The sequence below is a fragment of the Oryx dammah genome, unplaced genomic scaffold, assembly GCF_014754425.2.
Source record: "Oryx dammah isolate SB20612 unplaced genomic scaffold, SCBI_Odam_1.1 HiC_scaffold_4, whole genome shotgun sequence".
Lineage (NCBI taxonomy): Eukaryota > Metazoa > Chordata > Mammalia > Artiodactyla > Bovidae > Oryx > Oryx dammah.
Genome location: NW_024070188.1, coordinates 23,966,695 through 23,986,756, shown reverse-complemented (window position 1 = coordinate 23,986,756; position 20,062 = coordinate 23,966,695). Strand labels below are relative to the sequence as shown.

Genomic DNA, 20,062 nt, shown 5'->3' with positions numbered 1-20,062 from the left:
GAGCTTCTTCACCTTTCATGAGAAAATTCAAGCAGAACATGAACTTGTTACCTAAAAGTTTACAAGGAAAACAACTCCAAAATCCTGTACAATATCCATGATTAATCACTACTAACCTACATACCATAAATTTTAAGAACTTATAAATTTTCAGATTTATTCTTACACCCTGGCAGCTCATGGTGATCTTTACTTTGGTCTGGACCTCTATCACGTTGATTTTAACACTTAAAAGGAAAGAAGAGCTCAACATTCTAACAGATCTACACAGGAAATTCACCCAAACACGAACAGGTCAGAAGGCTGTTCTTCAAGAAGGTAAAACTGATAGAAAACCTAATCCACCTTCATTTATTAATGAGTAAGGAGAAAACTAAGGAAATGACAAAATTGCACAGAAAAACAAGTTATGCAAAAGGGAAACTGAGCAAGCTGAACCCTGCTTTAATGTTTTTGATGATGCCATAAACAATGACTACCGTAACTAAAATTCTGGTCTAGATTTAAACTGCAAAAATGGCATACTGGAAGGGTAAATGCATGTGTTAGGGACAAAGTGGTGACTCCCTTTTCTTTCACAATGGAAAGTGAATATACAAAGTTAAAATTAAGTTAAAAATAATAATACATCTTGCAGAATTCCCACGGTGTCCAGTGGTTAAAACTCTTGGGCTTGCACTGCTGAGGGCCTGAGTTCAATCCCTGGTTGGGGAACTAAGATCCCACAAGCTGCACGGCATGGCCAAAAAAAATTTAAAAAGCTTGCATACTGTCTTAAGAAAGGTAAACACCAAAAGAATCAACCAAAAATGTTGAAAATTATGCTATTATATGTGGAATCTAAAAAACAAATGAACAAATATAACTAAATAGAAATAGTTACAGAAAACAAATAAGATAGTTTCAAGAGGGCAGAGAAACAGATGAAGGAGATTAAAAGGTACAATATAAATGAGAAACAGGTATGAAATATATAGTGTTGGGAATACAGTCAATAGCAAAATAATATCTTTGCATGATAATTGATGACAACTAGACTTACTGTGGTCATCATTTGGAAATGTACAGATTATAAAATTACAATGCTGTGGACCAGAAAATAACTACTATAATGGTGCAGGTCAATTATACTTCAAAAACAATCAACAAACAAACTGACAGAAAAATAGATCAGATTTGTGATTACCAGAGGTGGGCAGGAGATTAGACGAAGATAATAAAAAGATACAAACTTCTAATTAAAAGATTTAGTATTAGGGATAAAATGTACAACATGATGCGGATAATTAACACTGCTGCATGTTATAAATGAAAGCTATTAAAGACAGTAATCCTAAGAGTTCTCATCACAAAGAAAAAATATATACATATACATTTTCAATCTATTTCTTTAATGTTTTAACTATAGGAGATGATGAGTGTTCACTAAACCTTCTGTGTTAATTAATCATTTCAGGATGCTGAAATCATGCTGTTGAAGTCAAATTATAATGTGCACCTCAAGCTTACACACGGCTGCATGTCAACTACATCTTAATAAAGCCAGAATAAATAAATAAACAAATACAAGTTTAAAGAAAAGAAGAAAATCACTGCCTAGATTGGGACAGCAACAAGTCTTACAAAACTGCTCATGTAAAAATGTATATAAAAATTTGACAAAATAAAAATAAAGTAAAAAAAATAAAAGACCTAATTTACTGAAACTAGATTAACTGTAGGGCTTCCCTGGTGGCTCAGAGGTTAAAGCATCTGCCTCCAATGCAGGGGACCTGGGTTTGATTCCTGGGTCGGGAAGATCCCCTGGAGAAGGAAATGGCAACCCACTCCAGTATTTTGGCCTGGAGAATCCCATGGACGGAGGAGCCTGGTAGGCTACAGTCCACGGGGTCGCAAAGAGTTAACTGTAATTATATAAATCAATTCGAAATACATACATACATATGCCAAAGGCCATAAAAAATATAAGACACATGTGGTTCCGTGTTAAGTAGCAGGTAAAACAACGACAATTTTTACAGGAAGTTCTTAGGAAGAAGAAAACTTTTTTTCTGGAGTATCACTCTTCAACTCGCTTACCTTTAACTGTCAAATTGAAGCAACCGAGTCTATCACCAGACAGTGAGTCTGCACCACACTGCAGCACCACAGCACTAGGCTGATACATCTCCATCACCTTTGAAATAATCTATGCGTAAGGCGACAAAGGTTAGCGTCTCTAAAACATTTTAGAACTCCTTTTCATTTCAAAAAATAGTTATACTTACAGGCTTAAATATCTGGCCATATGATTCGTCATCTATACCATCTCTCATTGGAAAATTGACAGCATAGTATTTGCCTTTTCCTGCGCCAATATCCTAAAATACATAGTGTAAGTAGATCTTAGAGAATACATCATAATGAAAAGTTTGACATATTTAATTATTAAAATATTTTTAAAAGATTAAAAGAGTAGGTAACAAACCCAATTCTGAATTCATCTTATAGGCTGAGAGAGGAAATAATACAGAATAAGTATGTATTTCAAAATTTATGGATATTTATAAAGCTGAAAAGAACCAATTCTAGTTAACCTGTAATGATTATTTTGGGGAGGAAAGAAATTTAACACAGTTAAGGGCAGTTTGAAATTAAATATTACATTAACACAAGAAATTTGTCATACACAAAATACACAAGACAAATTTACCAGTCAAACTGTAGGAAATACAAGCTCTGAGCCAAAGAAGCCTGCAGGACAGGGTTGTCTCTAATGCAAAACCCTTCTCGTGGCTCACAATCTGGTATGAGCTGATGAATACTTGTAAGACTTTCTTGAAGTTTTAACAGCTAAAGACTAAAACACTGAAATCTGTCTTATTTAACTGGGCTTGAAATAAATTTTGTTTCTACTTGTTAAAAAAGTATCACTCAAGGCATTAATACCTCCCACAAGAAGCAAAGGAGAGAAACTGAGTTCCAGCTACACACACAAAAAACATATATACTTATTTTATTAATTATAATTTATGCATGTGTAAATCTATGCTTGTGTATGTGTATATATGTACACACACACACTATAAACAGGTGATCTTTGAACAACACTGGGGTATAAACAACAGCACAGTTGAAAACCTGAGTTTAACATTACAGTCTGTCCTCCATATTCACAATTCTGCATCTGTGGATTCAATTAACTCCAAGTTGTGTAGCACTGAAGTAATTAGTGAAAAAAGTCCCACAGAAATTCAAAACCTGTGTTGTTCAAGAGTCAACTGTATATTTTTAGAAGAGATGGTAGAGACATTTTTCATGTGTTTTAAATGACAACTGACGTGTTTTACACAACAAGGGTTTGAATGGTGGGTCCACTTTTATGCAGATTTTTTTTCCAATAAATGTATTAGAAAATTTTTCTGGAGATTTGAAACAATATGAAAAAACTTGTACATGAACTGCAGTATAGAAATATTTTTGAAAATTAAGAAAAAGGTATGTCATGAATGCATAAAATATATGTAGATATACATATACAAAATATGTTAATTGGCCATTTATGTTATCATGAAGGCTATTAGTAGTCATGCTTTTGGGGAGTCAGTCATATGCAGATTTTCAATTATAGGAGAGTCAGCATCCCTGATTCCCTTGTTTTTCAAAGGTCAATTGAATAATGTCTCAATATTTATGAATCTTCAGGATTACTAATACAAATACATGTTATTCCCTTTTTTCTCATGGAACAATCTCAGCTTGAATCCATTTTTTAAAGAGCATAGTTTACCCTTCAATATTAGAGTTATTATGATCCAACTTTTGACGAAAAAGCATGAAATTACACACCCACTCCCACAATTTCTCTTAAAGAATCTAAATTTTTATATAACTAAATACAAACTAAACACCTATGGACAAACTAAAATGCTGTAAATCCTGAAACTTCTGTAGTAAAAAAAACATAGTTGGAATATACACTGACATTAAGATTTCAGAATACAGAAAGTTGGTCAGCACGTCTCACTCGAGCTAAAAGTGAATTAAAAGCACTTCTCACTCACAGTTCAGAACTTCGGCCCTTACCGGACCAAGTTTTATACCCTCCATAACTGCTAGTTTATCACACCTTTGTTTTTTTTCTTCCATGTAGACTACTAATCTAATAATAATGCAAGCATAGTTTTAACAATGATCTAAGCTCACAGTAGACTTCTTTTCTGATTTAGAATGAATTCTCAGGTAGAAAAGGTAATGTTTACTAAATTATATAATACTTGAGCTTCATGAAAGTCCAAATTCAACAACACATACAATGTAGGAAACTGATTTTAGTTTCCTAAACTTGGGGATATCTTTTAATATCTAAACGGAAACGAAATGTGACATTTCATAGGAGTATAAAATCTTGAGAGGAAAAGAGATGTTGCAAGTCATTTTCACTTAAAACACACATATTCCAGTATCTTCCAACTTTAAACAATTCTAAGTACACTGTTAGAAACTAAACAGAGGCTTCCACTGCCATTTCTGAGATGAGTTAAAATTATACTGCAAGGCACTATTTCTTTAAGCTTAAAGCTGGGAAAGTTTTTGCTTAATTTCCATCATAGTGCAATGGTTACAGACAAATTCTACTGGTTTAGAGCACTGGTTCTTGAATTTTAGTGTGCAGAATAGAATCATTCAGAGTTTCTGGAGTCTGAGAATATGTGCGTTTAAGTTCTCAGGTATAAATGACTCTTGCTAGTTTAAGGATCACTGGGAATCACCGGTCTGTAAGATAAGACCAAGTGGGGAAAGGCACTTGATGAGCTAACATGGCAAGAAAGAACTGAAAATATAAATTATTTTAAAAGCCACATAATTTAAACTGAAATAAATGAAACAAATGACCTCCTACACACTTATGGGTAAAGAAAAGTTTCACCATCTGCACTCTTACTGAAAGAATACAACCTTGTGATCAAACAATTACATAATGACATACCACAGACTTAAAACTTACCTTAACATAATAGTTTAGGACTAATGTTGAATGGCATGCTAAAAGAAATCTCCCATATAATACAGCTAAATTAAAAGCAGCTGTATAAATTTTTGAATAAACTTCAACGTGCATGTAGTTTGGTTCAAAAAACAAAACCTCTAGTGAAGCAAAAAGAAAAAAAAAGGTGGGGGGAACTTCAAAGCACTAAGTGAAAGACGATAACAGAAATATAATAGAAATAAATGTGCTTAATATATAAATAGGCAGGCAGGATAAACTATAATATTCTTTTTCTCCCTATATTGCGAGGGAGTTGGGGGATAGGAATGATGGAGGAGAGAGGGAAGCCTAAAGAAAAAAAGAGATTAAAGTCTGAGTAATTGATGATGAATCACAAAAAGGGGGCAATACAAAAACCTTAAAAAGACTCAAGTCAATTATTTTATCCCACCAATCTTTATATTCAATAGCAATATAGGCTACAATCAAGTAGGTTCTGAAGATTCAAACTTAACATTTAAAAAACTGCTTCATGCTTTGTGGATGTTCAAAAGTATTTATTCAACCAAATAAAAAGCTCAGGAAAAGAAAGCCCTTAAAGTTATTGAATTTTTGCTTATAGTCAGCAAAAAAGCGAATTACAATGTTACAGCACATAAAAATGACCTAATCCTTCATATAAGCTTCAAATTAATGATCCAGAAAAACATTAGTTCAGGTGTAAGATTACTAACCTCCTCTAAGGTTCATCTCATAACATTTATTCAGACAGAATTCAATCTTACCCTTAAGTCTCCTGTTCCAGGAAAGTATTCCCCATACTTATGGAATGATACAGTCATTACACGATCTGTTGTATAAAAAGCCTCCTCAACACCATCACCATGATGGATATCAATATCAATATATAAGACTCTCTGATGATACCTGAAAACAAAGTTTTCAAAAAGGTTTTAAGACAGAAAGAACTACCATGGATTCAGGAAATCTGTTTTTGAGCTCCCGCATTCCAAAATGTTTAATCTCCGTTCTTTTCTTTACTTCTAGCCTAAGAGACCATTCAAAGAGACCATCCTTATTCAAGTTAGAGATTGAACCTCAGATCTTATAAATCTTCTCTTTACACCCTTTACATCTAGGTAAGAAAATGTATTTACTTTCTGAAATCTCTCTTATTCTGCTTTGAAAACATAGTGTATGTTCCTATATATTTATAAATGAAGATTACACCTTAGTTACAACTGCTACTGTAAAGCATCTCACATCTCTCTATTATATCTTTAGTATTATAAAATAGGGTGTGACACAGTTCAAATGTGGACAATGGCTTCTGTACAGTCTTTGAGAACATATTTTCTTTTTACATTTTTAAATGACTGAAAATATGATCAAAATATTAATTTCATTATATGTGAACAATTAAACGAAATTTAAATTTCAATGTCTCTAAGTAAAGTGTTAATGAAATATGGCCATGCTTGTTTGTTCACTATTCTCTATGGCTTCTTTTCCATTTCAACTGAATGGCTGTGACAGAAACCTCAGTGCTGCTTGGAGAACGACCAATCACAGCAGAATCCGAACGCATTTTAAGAGTCACCCACACCATCATACTGGACATCTTATAAACTCATGTCAAAACAAGAAATAAAGAAAGTGAATGTCACATATCATCCTTTCAAGGCACAAGGAAGTGGTGATTTTTATGGAATTAGATGGCATAGTACTATTATTTATTTCACAATACTACCACAGCCATGTTAAAAGAATGTAATACATACAGGCTGACAAAACAAGACTAAGCCTTCACAAGAATATCCTCAACTCACAGGAAAGCAACATTCAGAAACTTAGAAAATAATGTCTCATCATAGACTTTCTTTAAAATAATAAAATAAAAATAGCGTCAACAGGACTCCCTCATAGCCCAGTTGGTAAAGAATCTGCCTGCAATGTGGGAGACCTGGGTTCGATCCCTGGGTTGGGAAGATCCCCTGGAGACGGGTATAGCTACCCACTCTGGTATTCTGGCCTAGAGAATTCCATGGACTGTATAGTCCATGGGGTTGCAAAGAGTAGGGCACGACTGAGTCACTTTCACATAGCGTGAACAAAGTGTCTGAATGGCTCAAAAGTTGTTTTCTGTTAGTTAAATCAAGTTTGTACCAGTTGAAGAAATGTGTCCAGAGAAACTAAACTAAGCTTGTTGACTACTAGCATGTGGGCAAGAACTACTGCTCTGAGATGAAGACACAGGAACCAACACCAACAGTGAGTTAAAACAAGGCAAATGATTTCAAGTGGTTTTTCCTTGGCTCTCTATTAGTCAAGTAACACAGCTCAGTTGTTTATTGAGTCAATACCAAATTTTAAGTGACTGAAAAATCAGCCTTTATAAATAGTATGCATGGAATAACGTTAGGCAAGAACATTTTCAATTTGAGAAAAATACCAATTTGTTACAATCTGAAGTAGAATTGGCTAAGATGTGTTATCTAATGAGTTTTTTAAAAAAGTCTAACTTTGTAAATCTCCAAAATCACAAATACCTCTATAGATCTTTCTCTCCAACTGACAGTCAAGAAAAACTTTAAAACTGATTCCTTTAGCAATTTAGAGATAATTATATCCATTAGTAGAGAACAAAACCTCACTCTATGAGGGAGCTAGGCAGTGAACTGGTCACATTCAATAGGTAAACAAATTTCAACACAGGTTTCAAATTTTTTTCTTGAAAGTTAAAACTTACAAAATGTTAAAACACAAACTTCTAGGGTCACACCATTTTTTTTCGATAGTTAGAACTACATCTTCAATCTAAACTGTCAAGCTACTTCTAATACTTTTAGGAAGGTACTTAATAAACTCTCAGACGTTAATATGCACTTCTCATTCTTAATAATCCAAGAACTAGCCAAATTTCCTACATTTTTACAATGGTTTGGAATGAATCTGTACATGATTTATTCACTATTTTCAACCCATTGTTCATGTTCTAAAAAAGGCACAGGTTTTTATTATGAATTAAAATACTTTTTACAGGAAAAATGTCAAACACAATGAACTTACTTTAGTAATTCAAGGATGGCAAGCACAATATCATTAACATAACAGAATCCTGATGCTTCTGATTTCTTAGCATGATGTAATCCTCCAGCCCAGTTAACAGCCATATCAGTTTGTTGTCGGTTTAACTTCACAGCACCAGCTAACAGATAGGAGAAATTTTTAAATGTTCAAAATTAAAAGTTACTATAACTAGACAAAAGCTCTAGAGGGAACAGGATGTCATGGATAAGCACATGAGTATAAAATCATAAAAGGATCACTGTTATGGGCACTAACAGCTTCTCTTTAGGTAACTATTTTCCTGCAGCTGTGATCTGGTTAAATAAGAGCACATAGTTGGAAAGCGGTAGTGACAATGGTAGCTAGAAGAAAGGGAGGAAAAAGAAGTCTCTAAGTGAACATGCAACTGAAGTAAAAAGCTGCAAATAAAAAGTCTGCGACATTACGATCACAAAACTGGGTGGGGGGGGTGCGTGCCATTGAAAACAACTAACTGTAGACAGCTATAAACATACTATACACATACTACTTTTGTTATTAAAATCAGTCACCATTAAAGCTTGTTTCAAACAAACATCTCAAAAAACACACACAGGTTTAAATCAACTTTTAAATTTGACAAAATCAAGACACTTACCAACTGAGCCACCAGTTGAAAGCTGACAAAACTCAAAAAGTCCATCAAACACTGGACAGTCCTCTCCAACATTAACTATGGAAGACGGATTTCATTAATTTCAATCCATTCTGTGAATCAATGAAAGCCTTTTCTTATAAAAACTATATCCTAAAAATAACATTTGTTTGATGCAATCATAAAACATACATATCATAGTAGTAAAGTTTGCAATTTTATCCAAGGCAGTTAAAATATTATGTCTGAAATACCACCACCAATTCTTAACATGATTATCTGTGGAAAATATCTGCTTTTTAAACAAATCAATAGCTATCAAAATAGAAAAGGTATTTGGGGTTGTTTAACTAAAATATGAGGTTAAATTTCCTAGGCATTTCTCCTTAAATATAGAACAGTAAATTAATAAAAATCCTAAAAAGTTTAAATTTAAGCTCAATTGCTTTATGATTTACATTCTTTAAAACTCCTTTAAGTATACAGAACATCCATAACTTTGAAATGTACTGATCACCAAAAAAATATAACAGTTGGCTGCCCACATCCATGGTTAGTGTTAATCTTAAAAGATGGTAAGAATTAATTAAGCTCATGACAGCCAAGATACAGATGAAAGAGATACTTAATGCACAAGGAGACAACACGTGCATATAGATACACAGCACACCACAACATAGTTAGCTTCTTCGTACTGAGAGGATGAAATGAACAAGATTGTACAACCCATTCTCAGTTCTCCTCACCCCTCAATTTATATCTTCTTCAAGAAAAAGGGTCATTACTTTGTATAGCTTTGCACATCCTTAATTTATTTTAACGTATACATTTTAGCTTCCTGCTATTCAGATATGATCATTATCTTAATACAATTCAGTATTATGTAAATTTAAAACCAATCCTGTTAGTTCATTTTACCTTAGGGCTAACTATGACTTAATCTAAGCCTAAATCCTCATTGAAAAAACAGGGGCAAATAATATCTATTAATATTTGTAATACAACATCTTATTGAATCAAATGAGATAAACAAAATGTACATCAAATTCTATGAATTTATAAGATGTCTGGCAACTACACTTAATTTAGTATTACTGAACAAATAATACTGTCTTCTTTTAACAAAATCATTAATGAAGTCCATCAATAAAAACATCGGAATGAACGCCAGTATCAAGCTTTAAAAAACATTGTTCTAGTCATTTTAGAAAGACATCTTGCACTCTATCTTCTTGCATTCAATCTCTAATAATAAAATATCTACAAAAGATAACACTGTGTAGAAGAGAGTCAAAAGCTTCATTGATACAACAAAGGGAAATACAGATATACGTACAATTGTCCCTTGGTATCAACAAGGTATTGTTTTTAGGACCCGGAGGATAGCAAATTCTGGGGACGCTCAAATCCCTCATACAGTATTTTCATACAACCAATGGAACATCCTCCCATATATTTAAATCATCTCTCATTACTCACAATATTTAATACAATGATAGCTGTATTAAGTTGAAATAAGTTGTATTGAGTTGAAAGTAGATAGTTGTAACGGAGAAGGCAATAACAACCCACTCCAGCACTCCTGCCTGGAAAATCCCATGGACGGAGAAGCCTGGTGGGCTGTAGTCCGTGGGGTCACTAAGAGTCAGACACGACTGAGCAACTTCACTTTCATGCATTGGAGAAGGAAATGGCAACCCACTCCAGTGTTCTTGCCTGGAGAATCCCAGGGACGGGGGAGCCTGGTGGGCTGCCGTCTATGGGGTTGCACAGAGTCAGACACGACTGAAGTAACTTAAGCAGCACCAGCAGATAGTTGTAAATGCAATGTAAACAGCTGCCCACAAGAGGTAAATTCAAGTTTTGCTTTTTTGGAACTTTCTGGAATAGTCTGGATTAAAGCACACAAATAGAAGACAAGAAATATACACACCTGACTACTGCCAAAGTACAGTCATATTTTTAAAAGCAGGGGAATGAGGTATCCCTACCAACATCCACTATCTCAAAGTTAACACGGAACCAAACCAAAGAGCAAAGAACATCCAAATAGCTCTTTGGCAGTTCGGCAGACCAATAAGCTTCAGGTAGGCTGGTTTGTTTTTTTTTTAAAGCAGCTTTAGTATTGTCACAGGGACTTTTAAAAATAAATAATTAAAATAATTAGATCAGGAAAATATCTAGATTTAGCTAACTCTAATTGCAAGTTCTGAAAGTACTTATTTATACTTATCACTACTAATATATACTTTTAACATAGAAACGTACATCTCTGCATCTGCTTACTATACTCAGACATGTTATCTGGTCTTATTGAACGTAGAAATTTGATGTACTCATCACTGTGGTATTTTGTCATTTCTTCAGCAGTGGCTTTATGGGGCCTCTGTGAAGAAAAACAAATGTCAGAATTGTGGAATTACAACTGGTTAGATCAAGGTTACCAAACACAAAGTATACAATGTTCCCTACCACTACTCTCAAAAGAACTAGGTCTGCCAGAATAAAAGGGATACATTTCAAAGCAAATCCAAATTTATACATGTGTGTTTTAGAAAGCAGTAATCAATTTCAAAAACAATATTCCTTTTAAAACGATTACACAGGTCTAACACCAACTATGAATTAATCACTCCTTTTTTTTAGTGGAAACAGCTCAATCCTTCTAAAGACTCTGCTTTCTAACATCCTTCTAAAGACTCTACATTTCTAACATCCTTCTAAAGACTCTACTTTCTAACATTTTCTACCATAAACCTTCTGCTCCATTGCCAGTAATTTCATCACTGACCATTAATTTTCAGGAAGGTTGAGACTCATCCAGGTAAAATGAGACTCATTTTCTATTAGTTCATGATCTGGCTTCCTTTTCCTTTGACTATCCTAATCATCCTTGTTCCTAGGAAGTTCACTTCATTTATGACACCCTTCTTCCACAAGGCTTCCTGAATGCAAGTCCTATTCAACTCCTCTTCTCTAAATGTTTATAATCTCAAAGAAAGAAGCTTACATATGTTGCCCAACACTGTTCACTGCTCCAAGCTGTCCTATTCTCCCCCAGCAGACAGGAACTGTCACATCTTATATCTGTTTTTCTACATTCTTCTCTTTTCTGCACAACAGACACTCTGCATGCTTACTAATGCAGTGTTTCATATGCCAACAAATATTTGTACAATTAATTTTCTACCTAATTCTTTTGTAATAGTCCCAGATCAACTCTTCAGCAGCACAGACAGACAGGTCAATAATTATTTTAACAAAAATATTTAGTATGCTAAATTGAGTTGGTTTCTAGTTATGGGAAAACCTGGGGGAGGGAGACTGTTTTTTTTTTTTTAAATGGTTGAAGGAAAAAGGGAAAAAGGAGGCCACAGCTCCCACACTCTCAAGTTCTCACTGAAAACTGAATCAAAGAAAGAGGACTTTGTTTCCTTCCAGTCCTTTTCATCTGCTAAATGCCCTCCAACTTTGAAAACAAAGTTTCAAAGCAATGGTAAAAAACAAAGAAAACTGAATATTTAGCAAAAGGTGTACTCACATATATTTCCATTTTTCTATATAAGCCATAATTTAGCAGCAAGTTATGGGTCATGCGAATCCTATGAGGTTTCATGGGATGACCCTGTCCGTAATAATAATTTCCAATATCACCTAAAAAAGGAAAGACAAAATGAAAAATACAGACAAGAGAATCTTAATGAACTACTTATTGTTCACTATTAGAAGATGTCACCTAAATAAAATAAGCTTTATTTAAAATATTAAATAATGATATTAAATTTTGCAACTCTCAAACTATTAGAAAACCAAGATACTATGCATGCTTTTACAGACTGAGGACTCCATCAATACATTATGTTTGTTCAAATATTAAGGCAAGCAAGCTTTTCGATTTTTAGTTTACTAGAAGTCTGGGATTAGCATAAATAAAATACTCTTTACTCAAATTACAAAAAGGAGTTACTGTTCCTTAAAGTGACACCTGCTTTTAGTATTCAATGGCAAATTCAGATGCGTAAGGTACATTAGGAGTTTCACGAGTATGACTTATTGCTTCTTAGACGATTCACTGGCATCCTCAAACCCTGTATAGTTGCTATGACCGAGGCTGGAATGTTTTATACATCCATATCGGTCAATAAGGAACTTTGGTAACTGAAACTGGGATCCTAAATAAAGTTTTCTTATGACATACTTACTACATTTTTCAGGCTAATGAGAATATTTTGCCTCTTTCTTCATGATTAAAAAATTATAATTCCTATCTTTTATGATGTATCATATTCCAGGTCTTAACAATTTACATATAAGGTTTACTTTAAATAACACCAAAATCCCAGATTTTTGCCTACCAAATTCCAATAAAATACTTTTAGGTAGGTAAAGAGCCAGTGTTTCTATAATAAAAAGTGTTAAGGATGCCACTTAAATATATACCATTTTTCTAATGCAATGGGCAATTTTTACAACAATGTTTATTAGAAATTACTTTCAGTACTAATTCTAGTTTTTAAATAACCAAGTCTAAAATTTGAGCCAATCTGATTGCAATGGTTTGAACTCATCTTAAATAAACTAATAAATAATAAAAACTAGAGATAAAGAAGGATGTTTACTCCCTTTCTAGATCAAAAATATCTTTCAAAATCCTGCCTAAATACACACTTTTTTTGATTTGTTTAATGACAGTGGAATTAAAAACTTCTGCTTCTTTCTTCCATATATTTTAATAGTAGTTCAGGATGAACATTCACTTTTACAACATTGTAACATACTAGTTTCTAATACTAGTACTAACTGATTTTGTTGGTGCTGCACCTTTAATTTACTTAACTCTTCATCTTCAAAACAAGCTTTCCTCTGAAAACAATTCATATTATACATGGTCAACCTTTCTTAATCTGTGCCAACAATAAAGCTAAGACAATACAGACAAGTCTATGGGGATACGTTTCTGCATTTATCACAGTTCAGAGGCTATGAGAGTACAGGAAACTAACAGTTAATTTCCTAGCTGTAAAGCTCTGCTTTACATCATGACAATACAAAGTTCCTTGAAAGCATCCTGGTCTCAGTGAATTCTTAGATATGGAAAGCCCAGTAGATTTACAAAGTATCACGGGCCTAAGTTACACAAGGAAGGTATTTCTAACTTATCATCCCTACTAAAGGAGATAACAAGAATAAGAATAAAGATTCTCTAGCTTCCCAGGTGTTACAGCGGTAAAGAATCCACCTGCCAATGCAGGATATGCAAGGGATGCAGGTTCGATCCCTGGGTCAGGAAGATCCCCTGGAGTGGGAAATGGCAACCCACTCCAGTATTCTTGCCTGGAAAATCCCATGGACATAGGAGCCTGGTGGGCTACAGTCCACGGGATTGCAAAGAGTTGGACACAATCGAGCAACCGAGCACACACAGTCTTCACATAACTTCCATCTCCTCTGCGTAAAAATTATCAAGATGAAATGTCTCTAATATCCATATCTTAAGATCAAATACTCTAGTTATGTACATACTGAGAATTCAATAAAAAGCTATCACTAATCTAATAATTAAAAGATGCTTGCTCCTTGGAAGAAAAGTTATGACCAATTTAGACAGGATATTAAAAAGCAGAGACATTACTTTGCCAACAAAGGTCAAAGTGGATGTGAGAGCTGGACTATAAAGAAAGCTGAGCGCCAAAGAATTAATGCTTTTGAACTGTGGTGTTGGAGAAGACTCTTGAGAGCTCCTTGGACTGCAAGGAGATCCTACCAGTCCATCCTATAGGAAATCAGTCCTGAATATTCATTGGAAGGACTGATGTTGAAGCTGAAACTCCAATACTTGGGCCACCTGATGCAAAGAACTGACTCATTTGAAAAGACCCTGATGCTGGGAAAGATTGAAGGCAGGAGAAGGGGACCACAGAGGATGAGATGGTTAGATGGCATCACCGACTCAATGGACATGAGTTTGAGTAAACTCCGGGAGTTAGTGATGAACAGGGAGGCCTGACGTGCTGCAGTCCATGGGGTCGCAAAGAGTCTGACACGACTGAGCAACTGGACTGAACTGAATTAATAATGAGAAAGACAACAATAATCTACAAAAGGAAAGTATAGCTGCAATTTCTCAGCAAGAGGGCTTGAAAAAAAAGATGTTAGCAGTGATTAGCATTCATTCAGAGCATCCGAGAAGGCACTGTTCTAAGCACTTCACATGTATTATCTGTTCATCTTTTCAGCAACCCTATGATGTAGGTATTATTAATATGATTACTGTTCCTATTTTATTAAAGTGAAGATGGAGAGATGTAAGCAAGTCATGTGACACTGTGAAAGTCACAACAGCTAGCAAGTAGAAGAGCTAGGTTCAAACTTAGGCAGAGCAACTCCACCCATCTTAAGTAGTAGCTACTGGGAGAGTAATGGCACTTACACTCACTAGAAAGAAATGGTAGGGGGAAGCCTGACAAGAAAAGAACACAAAGTGGAATACAAACATTTAAAGAAAATGAACATTAAAAAAACTACCTATCTACCAACAGGGTCCTCAAATTTTATATGAATATACACAGCTTTCAACAAGTTTCTTGGCTATACTTTGGGGGCCCAGTTCTACCAAGAATATGCATACTACATAAATGACACACGTCCACAAAGGCAGCCAAGCTACAGATAACTGCTATTTGGTTTATGAAGAATTCTTCCAAAACGTAAGGGAGTACTAGAAGAACTGCTTGACCCCCTATCACAAAATTCTCTACATGACTGTTTTGCAGACATCCACTTTTCCATAAAGATAAAACAGCTCTCCTTAGTTGCAAAAACCTATGGATTTCATTCACCTCATGTAAATGGTCAGTAATGTAATTAGGGGGCTCCCCAGGTGGTGCAGTACCAGTGCAGGAGACATGGATCCAACCCCTGAGTCGGGGCGATCTCCTAGCTAGGAAATGGCAACCGACTCCAATATTTTTGTCTGAAAAATTCCACGCAAAGAGGAGCCTGGCAGGTTACAGACCATGTGGTCCCAAAGAGTCAGACACAACTGAGCAAGGACGCAATGTAACTTGGGTATTTAAAATGTTACCCTGATTTTCATCTTAATACTAAAAAAGGCTTTACCAGTGAAATAAGTATTCAGAAAAATTAGCCTGAAGTGGTTCCTTGAATACAACAAACTTTGTCAATGTGAAGTAATTAACAAAAAGATTTAGGCATTACCTGCAAAATTTTCAAAACTGCTCACTCTTCAAGAAGCTCCCAGAATAGAAGTGGCTACTAAGGTCTACAATCTCTTTTCTTTAAAGTTCTGGAGACTAGATCTATTTGATTTTATAAATGTAATATGATGTATCTGCCATATATTATGTGGCAACCTTAAGTCTGGGCCGCATTCTGTAAGCAAACATTAATATTTCTGCAGCAAAAATGTGTAAATATTCAAAATAAGTGGATGATAAAAAAGATGGTAAATATTAATTCAAGTTAAGCTTTGATTCCAAATGAGTTGTAAAATTTGTTTTCACTTTTCAGATAATTTTGGATTTTAGGACTATGGCAACCCACTCCAGTGTTCTTGCCTGGAGAATCCCAGGGACGGGGGAGCCTGGTGGGCTGCCGTCTATGGGGTCGCACAGAGTCGGACATGACTGAAGTGACTTAGCGGCAGGACTATGAAATTAACCTTTATGCCTAAAGAAAAGTTGACTAAAAAATGATTCAAGAAAAAACAGAGAGCTACTGTATTATTTTTGTCTTCCACAGACTAGATAGACCACTAGTGACTTTAACACACTGGCTACTTCTTGAAATACTCAGTCTTGGTTTCCATGATACCACTTTCCTGGATTTCATACCACCCCACAGCCATTCTTCCACCAACCTTTATTTATCAAGTCTCTTCAGTTCACTCATTCATCTCACACATCAAGAGCCTGCTGTGTGCCAGGCGGGTGCTTGAGTAAGTGAATCAACAGTGCTGCTCTAAATCCTCTTCTCTCAGGAATAAGGCACCTAACTGCTCACAATTCAGAAATTTAGGAGGCAGCTTTTATTTAGTGATCACAAAGTCCCAACTCCATTTCCAACCCAATCAACAAATTCTATCAGTTTTACTCCTAAAATCTCTCTTTAAATAAGTCCATGTCTATCAGTTGCATTCATTACCTTGTATGTGGACCAATATATACTCAATTCTTACTTTCAGTCTTACATTCTATCACTCTTTCTCATCCTTTCTCTCCTTTCCAGACACTTAAGAAAACTTCAGTGGCTTTCTGCTTCCTGAATAAAGTCCAAATCTCTAACCACACAGTCTTGGGTGGTCTGGCCCTCTACTGCCTGGCCTGAACCTATAGTTTCCCATGTCTTCCCCTTAGATTCCTCTCTGTTAAGCACACCAGGTCTCTTCTAACTATGCAGCCTTTGAGGTCTGCAGTCTCTTATGAAAGAAAACTCTTTTAAGGAGGCTGCCCCATTCTATGCCTTCAGGGGCTTGCCTTGTCTAAATTTACCCTACCAAGGTCCCCTCACTTACTATCTAACATAGTCCTACCTTTCCTTCTTAAAAACATTTTTAATTAAAAATATTTTTTATATTGGAGTACAGTTGATTTACAGTGTCATGTTAGTTTCAAGTGTACGGAAAAGTGATTCAAGTATACTTACACACATATCTATTCTTTTTCACTCTTTTCCCATATACGTGACTACAGGATATTAAGTAGAGTTCCCCATGCCATACAGTATTATACAGATTATTTTATATACAATAGTTTGTATATGTTAATCACAAAATCCTAATTTATCCCTCCTTCCCACCCTTCCCCTCTGGTAGCCATAAATTTCTTTCCTAAGTCTGAATCTGTTTTGTACATAAATTCATTTATATTATCTTTTTAGGTTCCACATACAAATGGTTCCATGATTTCTGTCTTTCTCCAACTCACCTTTCGCTTGGTGTGATAGCTCTAAGTCCATCCGTGTTGCTGCAAATGGCATTACTTCATTCTTTTTACGCCTGAGTAGTACCCCATTATTGCTCTGTGTGTGTATGTGTGTTGCATTCTCTCTAGCCACTCTTTTGTGAATGGACAGTTAGGCTCCTTCCATGTCATGATGACTGTAAACAGTGCTGCAATAAACACTGGGGGACATGTATCTTTTCAAGTCAGTTTTCTCCAGATATATGCCTCTCTGCTCAATCATGTCTGACTTTTTGTGACCCTGTCGACTGTAGCCTGCCAGGCTCCGCTGTCCATGGGATTCTCCTGGCAAGAATACTGGAGTGGGGTGCCATTTCCTCCTCTACGGAATCTTCTTCAGATACATGCCTAGGAGTAGGATTGCTGGATCATAAGGTACCTCCATTTTTAGATTTTTAAGGAAAGCCTTGATACTGTTCTCCATAGTGGCCATACCAATTTACATTTCAATCAACAGTGTAGAAGGGTTCCCTTTTTTCTACACTCTCTCCAGTATTTATTTCTAACATACTCTTATATTTTCTTCTTAGGATTTCAATCTTTTGTCTACACAAAACAGATTAAGGACTTTAACTCCACTTAATATTTCTGAACTCAAAATTGATACCACCCTAACACTTGAACTTTAAATCTGATCTCATCCACCTTTCAATGCTATTATCATTTCTGAAGAGATAACCTTTCTCCTCAACTGCAATAGTTTCCTTTAAGGATGTGTCAACACAAGCATTTAAAGTTTTTGTTAATTACTAATACTTTTTTTTTTGGTAGCAGAGAAACCCTTTCTTTTCTTTCTTTATGGTAGCAGGGGCAATAGTTCCAAACTTGTGTCATCAAAGGAAAAAATAAAAATCTTTTAGGTACCAGGTGTTGCTCTCTCCTTGGACGTTAAAACTAGACAATGTAGAAAAGGATAGATGGTGAGCTGAGTCAGATACACAAATCTATTTTCATGGAGAAAATAAATAAAATGCCACTCATCCTGCCTGTCTGTAACTTGAGTGGCTTTAAGAATTAGAATATATAAAAGGAATCCAGCTGTAAAAGTATAAGGTATTTATCATTTATTCATCAATAATGCAAAAAATCTTGTATCTTTATTAAGGCTGGTAGAAGTATCAGTTCAGTTCAGTTCAGTTGCTCAGTTGTGTCCGACTCTTTGCGATCCCTGTCCATCACCAACTCCCGGAGTTCACTCAGACTCATGTCCATCGAGTCAGTGATGCCATCTAGCCATCTCATCCTGTCGTCCCCTTCTCCTCCTGCCCCCAATCCCTCCCAGCATCAGGGTCTTTTCCAATGAGTCAACTCTTCTCATGACATGGCCAAAGTACTGGAATTTCAGTTTTAGCATCATTCCTTCCAAAGAACACCCAGGACTGATCTCATTTAGGATGGACTGGTTGGATCTCCTTGCAGTCCAAGGGACTCTCAAGAGTCTTCTCCAACACCACAGTTCAAAAGCATCAATTCTTCAGCGCTCAGCTTTCTTCACAGTCTAACTCTCACATCCATACATGACTACTGGAAAAACCATAGCCTTGACTAGACGGACCTGTTCGCAAGGTAAGGACCTTTGTTCTTTGCTTTTGAATATGCTGTCTAGGTTGGTCATAACTTTCCTTCCAAGGAGTAAGTGTCTTTTAATTTCATGGCTGCAATCACCATCTGCAGTGATTTTGGTGCCCCCCAAAATAAAGTCTGACACTGTTTCCACTGTTTCCCCATCTATTTCCCATGAAGTAATGGGACCAGATGCCATGATCTTCATTTTCTGAATGTGAAGCTTTAAGCCAACTTTTTCACTCTCCTCTTGCACTTTCATCAAGAGGCTTTTTAGTTCCTGTTCACTTTCTGCCATAAGGAGCCACCCCACGCCCGAGGCCAGGGGCAGTAGCCGGGAGGAGCAACCCCGTGCCCGAGGTCAGGGGTGGTGGCCGAGAGGAGCAACCCCATGTCCAAGGAGCGGTGGCTGTGTGGGAGCAGGAGGGCCGAGAGGAGCTACTCCATGTTCAAGGTCAGGAGGGGTGGCCGTGAGGAGATACCCCTCATCCAAGGTAAGGAGCAGCGGCTGCGCTTTGCTGGAGCAGCTGTGAAGAGATACCCCACGTCCAAGGTAAGAGAAACTCAAATAAGACGGTAGGTGTTCCAAGAGGGCATCAGAGGGCAGACACACTGAAACCATAATCACAGAAAACTAGCCAATCTAATCACACTAGGACCACAGCCTTGTCTAACTCAATGAAACTAAGCCATGCCCGTGGGGCCACCCAAGACGGCCGGGTCATGGTGGAGAGGTCTGACAGAATGTGGTCCATTGGAGAAGGGAATGGCAAACCACTTTCTTTGGAAGCACTGACGCTAAAGCTGAAACTCCAGTACTTTGGCCACCTCATGCGAAGAGTTGAC

At 36.0% G+C, this 20,062-nt stretch overlaps 1 protein-coding gene across 1 annotated transcript in view; it reads right to left on the bottom strand.

Moving 5' to 3' along the window:
* HDAC2 (histone deacetylase 2) overlaps positions 1–20,062 on the bottom strand; it is a 34,349-nt gene that overhangs the window by 9,159 nt on the left and 5,128 nt on the right. Inside the window, exons 2-8 of the mRNA XM_040238462.1 lie at positions 12,214–12,326; positions 10,941–11,058; positions 8,676–8,750; positions 8,039–8,177; positions 5,755–5,896; positions 2,268–2,360; positions 2,080–2,188 (exon numbers count right to left, since the gene is read on the bottom strand). Coding sequence (XP_040094396.1) covers positions 2,080–2,188; positions 2,268–2,360; positions 5,755–5,896; positions 8,039–8,177; positions 8,676–8,750; positions 10,941–11,058; positions 12,214–12,326 — 789 coding nt within the window. The remainder of the gene's footprint in view (positions 1–2,079; positions 2,189–2,267; positions 2,361–5,754; positions 5,897–8,038; positions 8,178–8,675; positions 8,751–10,940; positions 11,059–12,213; positions 12,327–20,062) is intronic.